Source organism: Mus caroli, unplaced genomic scaffold, assembly GCF_978045245.1.
Source record: "Mus caroli unplaced genomic scaffold, Mus_caroli_1 scaffold_3, whole genome shotgun sequence".
In the NCBI taxonomy this organism is placed as follows: domain Eukaryota; kingdom Metazoa; phylum Chordata; class Mammalia; order Rodentia; family Muridae; genus Mus; species Mus caroli.
The window spans coordinates 74481145-74496926 of NW_028227258.1; the positions used below are offsets into that span (position 1 = coordinate 74481145).

At 47.6% G+C, this 15782-nt stretch overlaps 1 protein-coding gene across 2 annotated transcripts; it reads right to left on the reverse strand.

Annotated features, from left to right (window-relative positions):
- Positions 1 to 410: 410 nt before the first annotated feature.
- On the reverse strand, positions 411 to 14807 carry Etv3 (ETS variant transcription factor 3). Of its 2 annotated transcripts, none has more exons than XM_021158967.2 (5): positions 14732 to 14807; positions 13065 to 13123; positions 12275 to 12512; positions 11050 to 11165; positions 411 to 5035 (listed from the first exon to the last, which is right to left on the reverse strand). In XM_021158967.2, the coding sequence occupies exons 2-5, from the start codon at positions 13108 to 13110 to the stop codon at positions 3894 to 3896; spliced, it is 1542 nt and encodes a 513-aa protein (XP_021014626.1). In that variant the 5' UTR covers positions 13111 to 13123; positions 14732 to 14807; the 3' UTR covers positions 411 to 3893. The 2 variants fall into 2 exon arrangements, with proteins under 2 accessions (XP_021014626.1, XP_021014625.1); XM_021158966.3 differs by having other exon boundaries at positions 13065 to 13120; positions 14732 to 14786.
- Positions 14808 to 15782: the final 975 nt, after the last annotated feature.

The following is a 15782-nucleotide window of genomic DNA, read 5'->3' on the forward strand; positions in this document are numbered from 1 at the left end:
TTGTTCCAACTGCCATTTACTCCTTAAGCCCAGATCATGTCCAGCACCCTACAGTGAACTGTAAGCCATCAGCAGCTGCGCTCTAACTCTCTGGCGAGGACTCCCAAGTTCAGTCTACGGATCTGTCTGGCTGACATTTCCACACAGGCGACCACGTGGCTTAAAGAATCCTCACTACAGTCAGTATGCAGGCCTTTCTCCCTACTCCTGTTTTGGGGTTCACTACCCTTCACTCACTCACTCACTCACTCACTCACTCACTCACTTATTCACTCACTCTCTCACTCACAGAAACTTCCACACTGTCGAGAGACCCACCCCTCACTCTGTTGGGCCCTGCAGGCCTGCAGACTTTGGTTCAGTGTGCAAGGGACAAAAAAACTCAATACTCAGCAAACATTTAAGTACTCTTTGTTTTTAAATTTAACTTTAATTTTCGAGGTAAAATACTTTTTTTCTTTCGACTTCCATAACAAAATACAGAGCTATCAGATACCCCTGGAAAAAATATGTATATTATACATATATTTCTATAACATTACATCATATATATAATATATATGCAAAAAATTTGAAGACTTTAGAAAGCAGAACATCTAAAAGGCACTGCACAATGGTGTTCAGATTCCTTATAGTTTATGTACATATACACATCTTATTCTGCTTACACAGATGCTTAGTGAAGTCATCTTCACATGTGAACGTCTCATTCATAAATCCCTGCATCACAAGTTTATAATTCAAAGAATGCCTAAATATTTTGAAACAAATTAACGCATAACTTTTTCTAAGAAGGAACTAATTAGAAGAGTTCTTTGAAGACTGAAGTTTTCTCTAAAGCCACATAAAAACATAGGCCTCACCACTACTGTTCATACAAGAAAAAGCACAAACATAATTATGGAATAAATAAAAAAACAAGGGACAAACAACTAAATGACTATCCACTTGGTAGTGGAATATAACTTTTTTTTTTTTTAATGCTTCTGGAAGTTTCTTGGCCTATGGGTCACTAGGGTTCCCTGCATTCCCAAGCTGGGGGGTAAGGAAGTGCAGCCTGACGTCTAGGAAGACCCGCGAGCACAGCAGAGCTGACGCCCTGAGAGTCTGCTACTCTTTACAGCTAAAAAAGCAAACTGTTTAAAATAAACAAGCTCTTGATTAGTGAGATTGCAATAGATTTACACCTACAAAGTTTTACACATTTGGCACAACAAAATTTAGAGGGAAGAAAAAAACCCAGGGAGAGGAAGTAGGTCCGGCTTTTAGCCCCCTTTCACCTGGCTGATGGTCAATGGCGTGCTCGTAGAAAGAAGGCGACTGCCTTGTTTCACACCAGGCTGGAGGCAGGAACTGCCAGGCTGGGGCTGGGGAGAGAAGAGCATTCTCACTCCTCTGCCCCAGGAAGTATCAGTGATCGCTACATTTCCTGGTGCACTTCCTGAGCGAGCCCAAGTTCTGCTCTGCAGACAGACCCTTCCCCAGATCCAGACTCCAACTGTGTGCAGTGCCAATCAACCAAGAAATTACTGGTGGAATGGCAATCAAAGGAAACAAACAGCAAATAGTTTCATAAAAGTCCAAAAGCATTTTTCATGGAGTTCACTTTCAAGTGTAAAAGCAGTGGCTTTATTCAAATGGAAGCAGCATCTAGAATGAATTCCGGCACTTGGGTTCTAGGGGTTACAGGTATGCATCATGGATTTCCTGCCCTCATTTTAAAGGCCCCACGTTTCTATTCCTGAGTTCATACTGATGCTCGCTGGCCGTCCCCACTAGCAGACAACCGGTGGCCAGCTGGCCTCCCTGGTTTGATGGGCAACACCAACCAGAGAGCCTTCCTCTACCTGCTGGGCCTGCTTTCTGATTCAGAGGTCCGTCAAGGTGCAGAGAAGGAAGCTGATCAAAACACAACCACCAAAGGCAGCAGGAGGGTTGAAGTCCTTCATGGCCCGACCAGAGCCTGGGTCACCAGAGACCACTCGGTCCCCTTCCTGGCCTTTTACACATGCGTGGAATCTGGACCAAGTTATAGGACACTCATCAAGAAACAGCAATGACAGTCTCAAGTCATCCACGTCAGCTAACACCTTTCACCAGTTCTAATGTCTCCTGAGCTCCTTTTGTGCATGCACTTCAGTTAAAGAAAATAAAACCAAACTAAATCAAACCCAAACACTCCATCAAAAGACAACACTCAAATGTCACTTGGTATGGAGTTCTTGGCCAGGCTCAGGTGGCGGAGTGAGTCATCGCTCTGATGCCCGAGTGCCATCCCTTGCCTCAGCAGATACGAAACCATTTCTTCTTGCTGCTCTGAGATACTCAGAGCACACACGTGCACAGAGGCAGTTGGCTGGTGCCGCTTTCTCTCTACCCTAGTGCTAGTGTTTTGTTTCACCTAAGATCAGTATCTTCCCATTCCTTTCAAGTTGCTGTAAGGGGATTTCCCAAGGACAATGGACCCCTGTTGGTGAAGCGTATTTTGGGAATAGTCAACCCATCAGAACAATCTGGGCAACAGGGGACCACAAGGCAGGCAACACCACCGCAGGCAACACCGGCTCTTTCCTTTACACCAGACCTTTTGGCATCTGGTCACCATCTTCCTACCTCTCCCTTCAGTTTCAACAAGCAGTACTTTGTGTTTGCAGGTTATCATCTGCCTTTCATTCCCACAATCCTGCCCTTTTGCCACCCGGACCGGCAACATCAGAGGAATAACTATCAGCTAGGAATTTGACTGTGCCTCAACATTCCTGGGTTATCTGAACAGCGTCCATGCCCTTCACAGGTTTATGTTGACAGACCCGTATCATCTTAAAGCATGTTCGTAGTTAAGGCTCGACTTAAGAAAACAGTAAGACAACCAGACACAACAGAAAAACATCTTCAACGGTGCTATCCTGCTCCTCATAAAACGTGCTCAGTCACGCTTGGTTTGGGAAACCAAACCAACAATGGAAAAAGAAAAAGAAAATGAAGACTATTTCTGTCATTTGTTCTGTGTTTAAAGGCATTGGGTTACTTCCTCCTGCCCTCTTCTTTCTTCCCTGATCAAGAGTTTACAACTCCTCATGGCTTTTTGAAGGTGAAGAAGGTGAGAGTTCGAGGACCTCGCAGCCAGGCTGCCTTCTCACCTCAACTCTGAAGCTGAGGGGCCGGGGGTGGGGGGTCTCCGGTGCCCTCCGTGCCCAGTATAACTGGCAGTACACTCATGTGTTTTGAAAACATTTTCTAAAAAGGGGGGAGGGGAGCCAAATGTGCGTGTGTCACCCTCCCCCCAGGGAGAGAAAGAGAGAGTGCATGCATGGGAGAGAGCATGTGTGTGTCTCTGTGTGTGCGCACACACACACACTCCAGTGAGGGAGAAGGGGGAGAAGGGAGTAGAGAACCCCATCTAAATGCCCCCCACTTCAGTAAGACTGCAATGAACTTTTTCCTCTCCTGAAATACATACTCAGGTACATGCTTAGTATGTTTCTCCCGCCTAACCTTCCAGCCTTTTCCTTTTCTCTCTCCCTCTGAAAGCAAACTACCCCACTATGGGCTTTCTGTATGTATAAACACAACAGGAAAGACTATAGGGCCTGACCTGTGATGGGACTACAGTATGTGGGCCTATGGAGCTTGTCAGGCAGCAGGAGGGGACAGGAAACAGGCTCCTTCCCCAAAGTTCATAGCCTCCCTATGTCCTACGCGCCAAGAAAAAAAAAGTGTTCATACCCCACTTATTTATACAACACAAGATACTCGTCCCATCCCCAACAGAAAAGTACAAGTCCACGCCCCAGAATTATCAAACCAGCTTAACCCCACCTCCCGCCCCAGAATCTTGCTACATAAATATGTATTTTGATTGTAATATGAACAGCTTCCCTTCCACTGTGGTTTTAAGCATCAGCGGCAGCAGTGGCCGCTGTAGCCAGGCCCTGGGGTCCTGCCCCATTCCAGAGGAACTTGCCCGTTTTGTTGAGCTCCCTGGCTTCAGGGTCGTCATTCCACCGCCTCTTCAGCCGAAGCTTAGGGGGCATCAGGGCGTCTTCTTTCTTCTCGGGTACACTGGGCTCCCTGGCAGACCTGTCCTCACTGTCTTCTGTCCCCTCTAGGGGTTCGTCACTGGGGGTGCTAATGGACACAGAGGGCCAGGTGGGTGAGGGGTGGGCAAACCCGGTGCCTTTCCCCTCTTCTATGGTCCTGCTCCGCACGCTGTCCACTTCTTGGGTCTGCTCCTCCTTTGCCTGGGTTGACTGCCGGAGGCTGTCAGGATCCTTCTCGGTGGCCGGCTCTACCTTAATCCGAGATGGAACAGGAGCGCTGGCGGGCACAGAGCCCCGTGCGGCCTCCTCCCGGCTCTCTACCCTCTCGCGGTTCTTCCGTCCAGCCGGCGGGGGCTGCAGCTTGATGGAGAACTGGGAAGGCTCCTCGGGATGCATTTGGCACTGCAGCGGTGGGACCATGAGCCCTGGGTAACGGGGGAAAGTCCGGGGACTCAGATGGTAGTTGAACACGGAACAGGCTTGAGAATGAAGGTAGTGTTTCATTTCCTCTGGGTTGAAGGAGAAGCAACTGCTGCTGGTGAAGGGGCTCAGGCCTGGTGAAGGACTGTAGGAGAACATGGTGGGAGTCAGGGACAGGGCTGGTGAGATGGGGACATTAAGGACCCCTCCGCGGCCAGGGACCGGAGAGATAGCGAAGGGACTGTGCGGGTCAGGGTACATGGCTGGCCGGGTGAAGAGAGGAAGCAGTATGTCAGGCTTGCGTTTCTGGTGGCCGACTGCTCCTCCGCCCAGAGCATTTCGGGAGGGCATGAAGTCCATGCCCCGGTGCCAGTCAGAGGCCGAGCCATCTTCCAGGTCCGAAGGCTCCACCTTCCTGTCAGTGGTAACCCCTGACTCAGGGCCAGAAGCACTCAGCGAGCTGGCAGAGAAGCGTCCGGCTTGCACATCGCCAGTAGGAGAATGGCTGTCTAGAGGTGGGAAATGGAACCGGGAGGAGGCTGTTGGCACTGGTGGTGCACTCTGAGGAACCACACCTGTGACGGAAGAAAAGAACCGAAGTCAGCACTGGCCACCAGGTCACTCGCCATCATCGCCTTTACTTACACTAGCTAAGTACACATGTGAAGAGACAACAGCAAGCAAACAAACCTGCTACCTAGTCTACCTAGTCGTCTACCTAGTCTAAGTCTTTTTCAAAACTATTACTCAGGCTGGGTGTGGTGGGCCAGATTTGCAATCCCAGCACTCAGGGGCTGAGGTAGGAGGACTGAACCTTCAAGGGCAGTAGCTCAGCTTTTCCATTCAGCCTGGCCTCTTACCTCTGTCCACGTGGCCCTCCTCCCCACAGGCCATGTCATCCATCTGTGAGCAATATTTACGTTTCATACAACAGACTACCTGTTATTTAAAATGATCTCCCAATGGGTCTGAGAGCCTCTGCCTGGCAACTCTATCATGTGTCTATATCATCTATCTCTGTTTTCAACTTCACGAGTAGGTTTTTCTCACCATCGTAACTTTGGCTGTGCTTATAAAGCAAGTAAACCCAGCAGCCACACAGTCAAACAAAACACATGCATGTGGCTGCACGGAAAACCCAGACTCTACCTCACATAAATGGGCAGAGACAAGGTCCTACTTCAGTGAAATGGAGTTGTGATAGACAATCATTATCTCAGAGATCCCAGTCTTTCTGTAGCTATGTCCGACAAGTCCTATATAATGATACTTCCTTCTGTTGTTCTCCAACACCGAGAAGGGTGGGAGAAAACTCACGACCCACTGCTTCCTCTCCCAAGTCTGACTGCTGGCAGGTGTGATGGCTTAGAATCCCAGTACTCGGGAGGCTTAGGCAGGGAAATTACTGTGATTTGAGGTTGAGATGGATCAAAAAAACCCAAGTTCAACCGCCACAGTTCAAACTCTAAGAAGAGACTGCCACCGTCTCACATCAACTCGAAAAGCTCATAAATTCTCAACTTCCCCTAAAAGCCCTAAATGAAGGTGTAAGAAAGCGGCTACCTGAACCTTCAGGTGCCCTAGAAGCTCCTGGGAGGAACCAGGGGCTGCTAACATGATGATGTCCAAAGAGTTCTTCATACATGGAGGAAAGATAAAAGGAAAAGGGGGGGGGGAGGGAGAGACAGTTAAAGTTTGGTGGTGCAGGAGAAAAGACAGTGCCTAAGGCATGGCGCCAGGACTGCTGTTCTGACACACACTGTCAGACACTGACAGCAGTTGTTCTTGGGCCTAACTCCTGAGCGGGCCACTGTGTGGGAGACTGTGGCTGTCCTGGTGTTCATGGTTGAGTGAAACCTGCCAGGGACAGCTCTCCTGTAGGCCTTGTTTAAAGGCTCCTTAATTATTGAGATTAATAATTAGGAGAGCTAGACACATGACCTTGCATACCATTTGAAAAGAGCCAAGCTGGGTCCAAGCCAATGGATCTCTTCCTTAGTTTACTACAACAAACAAGGGTCCATTATTTTTATTATTCTGACTCTTGACTTATTAAGTCTTATCTAAAGGTTGTAAAAGTGGCTCAGTGGCTAAGAGCACCTGCTGCTCTTGAGAGGACCCACACACGGTAGCTGACAACCATCTGTAACTCCAGTTTCAGGCACTCCAAAATCTGGATCTTCTGGATTCCATGGGCACTGTACACACGCCGTGCAAGTACATACACGCAGACAGGTGAAACATACAGGCAAAAGTGAAAACAATGTGTTTATAATCTGAAATGCAGATTATATAAGATACAAGGAGAATGTGGAGAGGAGAAGGAAGTCCTGTTTCCTAAAAAGTCAGAGATGCTGGCTTAAGCCAAGTCAGCTCTGTTTTTACTTTTAATGGAGTCTCCTCTGGTTTTTATACACTTACTATGACACACCACACCCCTGTATGGAGGAATAAGTGATTTCCAAATGCACTTCCACAGGACAGGGGAAGGTAGGACAGGGGTGCTGTGTGGCTGATGTGAAGGGTGGCTGCTGATTCATGCGAAGTCCCTCGCCTTTGCATGTTATATACCGAGGTGTCAAATCTACAGTTCTGTCTGAAAACAAGCAAGCAAGCAAAAACCCTCCTGCTGAAACGTGTCAGCGAGTACCTGAAAGAAGAGTGCCTTCCGGCGGCCACATGGACCAGGGTCAGAAATCTGAACCTTAGTTCTTGTATCTGCTACCATGTAACTAGTGTAAATAACGTGCTGGAGCTCTTGGTACTCCCTCTGTAAACAATGCAAATAATAAGTTCTCTGCGTAGGATCAAACCCCAGGCTTCCCATGTGTCTCTGAAAAAAAAATTACCTTTCTGGCCCCGTTTTCTTAAGTAGGAAATAATACCAATCCTAATATTTGAGAAATAGGTAATATCTGTGAGGCTTTTGGAAGACACCTGTGCACAGCACGAAATATGTTGTTAAAATTAAACTTGTTTGTTCTTTTTGTTCTATACAGTCCTGGCTGGCCTAGAACTTGCTACTAACAGAGATCCACCTGCCGGCTTCCAAGTGCTTTCATTATCAGTAAGAGCCACTGTGCCTAGCTTAATTTTAATGGTTCAAAAAAAAAATCAGAATTCAGAGTTCTAAATCTAAGAAATGTAAATACTGTTTAAATATGGGCCATGCATGTTATATATATGCCACATTCAATGTCCTGGATGTGGCAATGTTACTGCAGTTATGGGAAAGAACATCCTTGTTTCTGGGAGAGAAGCCATGGCCCCTACACATTAATCTCCTGATACAGAAAGTATCTGCAGACAGAGCTAGAGCACACGTGGCAACGATGGTAGCCACCAGTCATCAGGCGGAGGGTAGGCCAGTGTTCTGCTCGCCATTCAATTCTTCAGTAGGTTTCAAGTTTTCCAAGGTCAGTATTAAAAATCTGGGTGTTGGCAAAGAGGCAAATTTGAGAGACAAGTTTAGCCTGCCCTGTCCCCACCTACTGAGTGTTAGCCACTTTAAACCAGTATCTTCTCTAACTTTCCAATGTTTCTTAGGCAAATATACATATGTAAGTATAAAAAAGTATAAAGGATAAAATGTTTGGATTACCAGCATAAGCCATTATGCCAGGCTTAATTTTTTTTTTTTTTTGTTTTTTTTGTTTTTTTTCGAGACAAGGTTTCTCTTTTAGCCCTGGCTGTCCTAGAACTCACTCTGTAGACCAGGCTGGCCTCGAACTCAGAGATCCACCTGCCTCTGCCTCCCAAGTGCTGGGATTAAAGGCGTAGGCCACCACCGCCCGGCCAGGCTTAATTTTTAATGGTTCAAAAAAAATTCAGTAATTTAAAAATTTAAATACTTTTTTACATGTGAACCATATTATATATGATATACATATATACATATACATATACACACACACATACATAAAATAAGATACTGCACACAGGTGTACCTTCTTGAGACAGAAACTCACCATATAGCCAATGTTGACCTCAATACTGAATACTCTACCCTAACGTGTCTTTTGGGGGCTTTGGAGACATGGTCTCATAGTAGTCCAGGCTATGTCAACTGCCAAACAGCCAAGAGTGACCTTGAACTCCAGTTCCTTGGACCTCCTACTTCTCCATTGTCAAAATTACAAACTTTCTCTACCATATTCAGTTCCACCTTATAAACTATAACAATGAATAGAACAAATGTGGAGGGAAAAGCAATATTCACACTGATAAAAGCTCTGTAGTATTTGGCTTTGTATTTGGCCATTTATTTCTACTTAAAAACAGAAAGACAAGAATAGTTCTGTACACCGGCCCACCAACAGGGAGCATCTCTGTTAGGCCGTCAGGGTCTAAGGCACGGACTTACTTTCTAACACACTCTCTACTTCCCAACACACAAACCCAGGCTTTTATCTCTCAGCTAAACTCCCAGGTTCCTGGAGGAAGAGAGCTTGCCCATACTCTTTTGTTTTCTTTGGGGATTAACACATCCGCTAACGCATGGGTGAGTCCTAATCAAGAGGAAGATGCAGGATACATTACCCAAAGCGTGATTTTAATAGTGGGATGAAGGACTGAACCTATTTCTGCCTTTGGCTCTGCTCTTTCCATCCTTAATTTTGTCCTCTGCATAGTATCATGATATATTTCCCTATCATAGGCATAGAGGAATTCACTAAACCAAATCAAAGTACCTCTACTAAGTAGATATTTAATAATGTCATTTTCTTTCGCCAGCATTATGGGAATCTTGAACACTTGGTCTATATGGGCAAAAGTTCTCTGTAAACAAATGATCCTGCTTCTTTGGTCTGATCTATACCCAGAAACCAACAGCCTAAAGGGACGGCTCACTGTTGTGCTTTTCCTGGGATCACTTTGTTATTTTCTCTTTTTTTGTACTGACTGTTGAAGCCTCAGCCTTATACATGCCAGGCAGTGCTGTTAGTGCTATGGCACCCCGGGACTTTTTGATTACCATCTTGAACCTATTTAAGATCACCGGTGGTTTAACAGCTTTTGGTATAACAGGTGTGGTGTGCCAGACCACTAAGTACTGTTAGGTTTGCAGACCAGAAGAACTTCTACAGTCAGAGTCCATGATTCCTTGCTTTGGAAAATCAGATTACTTCTAGGTTGGATGAACGTTTTAGTCAAGTTGCCTAAGTGGTTGGACTTCTGGGCTTTCAAGTGATGAAAAGGGATCAAAGAACAAGACCAATGTATCAGGAGCCGGAGCGCAAGCATGTGAGGACCAACATGCTACTTCAAGACTGATGGCTGTCTACCTGCAGACCTACTGTCTAGAGGCTCACAGGGGAGAAGCCAGAGTGAGAAACAGGAAACAAGATTCCAGGGGCTAGAACAGCCCTGATTTCCTAATGCAGCTCCCTTAGGCACAGGGAAAGAAAACAGGTTGTAATTAGAGGTGCATTCCAACCCCCACCCCCAAATGCATGCCCCAGGGACAGGAGGGAGCGGTTACTGGAGAGATGGAACTGCACGGAGAGCAGGCAAGCTAAAGCTGCCCTAACCTGTTATGTGTAGTAATTACACATCTACAGACATCTGAGTATTAGCTTCTCCTAGCCACACCCTCTGCGAGTTTTTAAGTTTCTGCCAACCTCTGAGGACTTTTATTCAAAATCATCACGTTTTCTTTGCACAGAATGACACAGAGAACAAAGATAAGACTGGTCAAGAGGGTCCTTTGACACCTGCGATCCTAGCACGTTGATGATGAGGCGGAAGACTGCTCTAGGCCAGGTTGACCACAGAGTAAAGTTCAAGACCATCTGATTACACAGTGAGACTTGTCTCCAAGGTTAAAAAAAGTGACTCCTGAGCAGGTGGATAATTTATCATCTTTTAATGCTGCCCCCCAACCAAACAAAAAAAACCCCGAAGCAAAAAGAAAACTCTAATCTTACCATCAACTACATCTGACATTTTTCTAAGTGGACGTGTCTTTATCGAGGGGCAGACCGAGAGGCTGGGAGCTGTGATGCAATGCTGTAACCTGGACTGGGAAAGCCTGCTTGCAGCCCTGAGCCCTGCACTGAGGCACAGAGCTGAGCGCTGCTGCACATCACAGCCTCAGCCTTTCACTGCGAACATGTTAACTTCCCCTTCTCCGATCAAGGATGCTGTGGTTTTGATGGCATTCACGTGATAAGGGAGAGCATGTAGTTTCATAGAAAATCGGAAACGTTTGTAGAAACAGGTTCACAGCTATGAAACAGCCACTGGGCAAGGTGTTAAAACAGAGTCTTGAACTTAAAACGCAACATAAACCTATGGACTCATTCCCCAAATTGAGTTTAGTTGCTCTCCAGGAGACTGAAAATAGTTCTTATAAAGGGGAAGCACAGTACACGCACAGCCCATTGGAGCCCTGCACAGCCCATCAGAGCCCCGCGCGGCCCACTACCCCCATAGATGAATAAGGAGGGCTTGAGGTAGTCTAGGGGGTCACATTACTTCACTGCTTCTAAAAATCTCCTTACACGGGGAATGTCTCAGATTTGGGTTTTTAAAAATTCTTTTAGAATTCAAACCCACTCTCCATCACAGGTGCTTGCCTGCATCTTACCACTCGATCGAATGTTGATGAATGGGTAGTTGGGCATCACGAGCTTGTTGAAGTTAAACTTGTAAGTAAACCTTTTCCCTTTTGTTTTATGAAGGATCCTCTTGTTGTAATAGTATCTACAAAGGAAGGACACACGGTTCAGCATTTGCTACACTCAAGTAATTACCAAGATCAATCCTGGCTCTTAAGCATTGCTTACAAAAACCTCCCTTTGTCGCCTGGCCCTGGAGTTAGGCCTTGCAGACCTAAGCGCTAACTCCAGGGTCAGCCTGGCTGTAGGCTTTGGCCAGAGCTTGACGACTCTGCTTTAAGATCCCAAACGCCTTCCTTGGTTCTAACCACTCACTGTCTCATTTCTCTATAGTTTCGATCTACAGTCCACTTCCTTCCTGCCCCACTGTGAATAAAACTAACTGTGCAGTTGCTTTCTGTCTTGCCCTGGTTGGGTCAGACAAGTCTTCAGGGAAACCTCATGAGGTCAGTCAGGAGCCCAAGCGCAAGGAAGAAGCAAAGTGCCATAAACTTGTTTTACGGCAGCAAGTGGGATATGGGATGAGCTGGGAATCACCACCACCACCCTGGCCTGCTGCACCTTTAATGTGGCACATGTAGGATGTGGGAGGCTCCAGAGAACATTTCACTGCCTAGATTTTACACTCTCACTACCGAGAATGGAATCTCTGGCCTGGCGTCTATTATGTAGCAGATATCATCAACTACCTGCTGGCCCCTTGAGGATGGAAGAGTTATAAAGTTTAAAAGCTGACAGAGAAGACATGCAGGCTGCGGCCCGGGTACGTGAGCAGCTGGGCTCAGAGCCACTCCTCAGGCAAGCCTCCCTGCCATACTCGGTTTTTCCCTTCTTGATTCCTCTATAGAAGAGCCTACAGCAAAGAAATGGTAGGAATTTCCCAACAGGGAAGTCTACACTAATCCTGTGGATTATCAGTGAGTCCGAGTCCATGTTTCGCCATGTATTCTTACCCACTACAAAGCAGAACCAGCTGTCAGGAGCCAGTGCCAGCCACATTGGAACTCCTTCCCACCCCCTTCACCTTCTGGGCTACTCAGACCCGACACCTCTTTTCTCACACTTTCAAGTCACACACCACTCGCCGAGTGCAGTCCTTCATCACCTGATACCCTTTCTGATAACAGTCACAGAACTGCATACTCTCCTTCCAACTTTGTTAATGCCACACATCTGGGGGCTCATTTCTCTCACCTGAGGGCCCGGCTCAGCTTGTCATAGTTCATCTGTGGTTTGCACTTCCTGCGGCCCCAGAGGCGAGCCACTTCATCTGGATCCTTGATGACAAACTCCCCGTACTCTCCTTGCTGCCAGGCGATGACATGGCGGAACTCTTCCTTCTGCAGCAGTTCCAGGATGAAGTGCCACAGCTGGATCTGCCGGGAGCCCGGCGACGACTCGGCTTTGTAGGCCCAATCCGGAAACTGATACCCTTATGTGGGAAGAGGGCAAGATCAAAGTAGCTAGGAGTTAGGTACAAACATGCCAGTACCCCCACCTCCACATTCCACGGCTCACAATCTCTAGAGTACTTGGCAAACACACCCTTCCAGTCAGCTAGGCTCAGCACGAAGAGGAGAGGAAAGGATGGAGAAATTACCCATTCTTGTGGCAATCACTGATATCTAACACAAGTTGGACAGCAGTGCCTACATACCCTAATCCATGACCTTTCCATATAGATTACCTATTTGACACGATAGGTCAAAATGGAACAAAGAAGAAAGATAAACTAATGTTTTAGGGACATATGGCAGAAGGCACCTTATCCCCAGACACGAAAACGTGCAGTAAACGTGTGTAGGGTGCGAAAGCTATATGTTTATTCATAGGAAACAGGCCTACAGCCACTCTACCAAGATCTACACGGCTGTGAGATCTTCGGTCCTGGTCTAGAGTTTGTCATCTAAGCCCAAGTAGGGAGAACAGGAAGCATCAAGGGACATTCCAGATCTATCAGTGACGACGACGAACTTCTGCTCACCTCCACCTCCTTCTGGCTTTTCCACGATGCTACAGCCTGCTTTCATTTTCGCCCTCCTGCTGAGAGAGACAAGTCACACTAGTATTTTGAGATGTTATGAATTATCTAATTAAGGCTTTTTTTGGGGGGGGGAGGGTCACAGTTCTCCCTCCCCCAAACATCCTTCTTGTTGCCTTTACTTGGTTTCAAAGCCTTCTTTTGCCTTTCAAACATGTCACCTCTAAACTCTAAACTAGTAATCCTCATGTCCTCAAATGATGGTCCTCGGGTCATCTGCCTCAAAAGCCATAATTATCTCTCACCTGACCTTAGCCGCAAAGTGTAAACACTGTCCTTAATATCTGCTTTCTTCCTTGTGACCAACCGACCCTCCGACATACGAGAGGGAAGGGAACAGTGAAAGAAGTCCAAAACGGCAGCAAAAGCAAGCCACACAGTTTGTTTTCTGTTGGTAGACAAGCCCAGATGCCAAGATACACAAGCCTGAATTCACCCAGACACACCAACTTAAGGAGTGGGAGAAAAAAAAATCCAAATCCCCTATTCAAAAAGGAACATCCGATCCTACGTATTTCTTGAATTGTGTGAGAAGGACATCTTCCAGTCAGAAACTGGGTTCACCCTCCAACAATATTCTGAGATACAGAAAGTAAACATGTCCTGTGTACAGCCACTCCATACAAGAAACATGTCACTTTCCTAAAATTTTGTGAAAAAAAAAAGTTATGCCACCTACTTAACAGTGAAATAAAAAGGATAAGTAGGTACTTCAGATTGCCTGGCCGGTGGAGGAAGGCATCTTGCTAGGATCTGAATTCATTCCATGCAGATGTATAGTTCCTCAATAAATTTCCCGTTCCCAGCAGCAGACAGCTTTGTGTCAGTCCTTCAGCGAAGAGGAGGAGAGGGTGAAACTGACCAGGAATGACGGAGGAGGAGAGACCTGACTTACTCTCATTACCCTGCAGGGTGGACAGCCCCCGGCACCAACCAGAGCAGGTCTGGAGCAACTGCAGGTGCTTCAGAGGCCCCAGGGTGGGGTGGAACAAATTCCTAATCTTGGAAATTTCATCTAACCTAGAATTCCTCTAGGTGTTCTGCATTTTCGTTGACGACAAATACATTAAGGAGAACAGTAAGTTTCAGTCCATGACAACCCTCGGGATCCAGGAGCTGACAAATGGCTCAAGGAAAGAGTCAACAGACAGACAGTGGCACACACAGGATATACACAAGTAACAAGGCACCAAGGCTGGGCAGAGCTTCCTCTCCCATTTCCGTGATGATGGGGTTCAAGAGACACCGATTTCTCCTAGGCTCCGGGACACTGTCCGGGACTAACTCCTACCCTGCGCTGTCGGATCGCAGGGCCCCTTCCCTGCTCCAGAACACCCTTCAGCCTGGTGTCCGTGGGCTCGCGCTGGCCGACGCCCGAGCCGGGCACCCTCTCCTCGATCCTCCGGCCCCCGATATGCCCATCCAGCCCCTCGGAGCCCGCAGGCGCGTCTGCAGGTGTTCGCGACTCCCCGAGGGCGCTCCGTCACCCTCCCGGCCTGCGGCGGGGTTCGCCGCTCCCGCCGGTCCGCAGCGGCTTCCACGGCCGCCCTCATCCGCGTCCCTTCCGTCCTGCCCGCGCGGGCCGCGACCGCCGACGCCACCAGCCTCACCTCTCCGGCGCTGTCCGTCTCCACTCGGGCTCCTCCGCGGCAGCTCGGGCTCCTCCTCATCCACCCAGAAGGAAGTGACTCCGCGGCGGCTTTCGTCACTTCCACTCTGGGCCAGGGTGGGAGGGGGCGGTGTCGTGAGCGGCACGGCTTCCGCCCAGAAGGTACCGGTGCCCCTCCGTGGCTCGGAGGCCGCGGGGCTGGAACCCTCTGCAGAAGGAATGCTCTTCCGCCCTGACGGGAGCACAGGAGCTTCAGAGAGGCACGTGCGGAGTTGGCCTTTCCTTGCACAGCTCCATTTTTAGTCCTGATCTGCCTCGTCCAAGTGTTACAGCGTGCACGACTTTGCCATTCAAACACCGCTCCCCCTCCCTTTCCCTTTGCCTTTTGTTCCCGATTAAGCAATTACAATTTTGCCCCAGACAAATTTTGTTCAAGAGTTAGTGATAAGGGATGTGAAATCAGCTTCCATAATTCCAAATGGTTCCCAGCCCTAGTTTCCCTCCAGAGGCAGTGTTGGGACCAGTAAAGGTTAAGTGGATGAGAGTGAAAAGTGGTGAAAAGTGGGGGAAGGCGAAGATGAGAGGCGGAATTGAAGTCTTCATCGAGTGCACTAGTGCGTAGCAACGGCTTTGTGCAATCACAACCTTTCCCTCCTGGGAACGACACAGAACATGGAAGTCTTACCATGATTTGTATCAAAGGTTGGTTTCTAGCGTTGGATATGCCTATTAGCACTCCCTTCCCAGGCTGGCCAATGAATTTGTAATTATCTCATGCTGTACTTGTGTGTGTAGGAGTACAGGTATATACCACCACAACTGGCCTTCTGGCTTCTACTACTGTTTTGATTGCTTTGAGAGAGGTCTTGACAATGTATCTCTAACTGCCCTAGAAAGCACTATGTTGAGACCCAGGTTGGCCTCGAACTCACAGAGACCTGCCTGCCTCTGCCTCACACTTGTTGGGATTAAAGATATGTGTCACAATGCAAGACTAATAATTGATCGTTCTTGAGGTCTTGAGATAAGTTCAGTACTCAGTATGGCCTAAG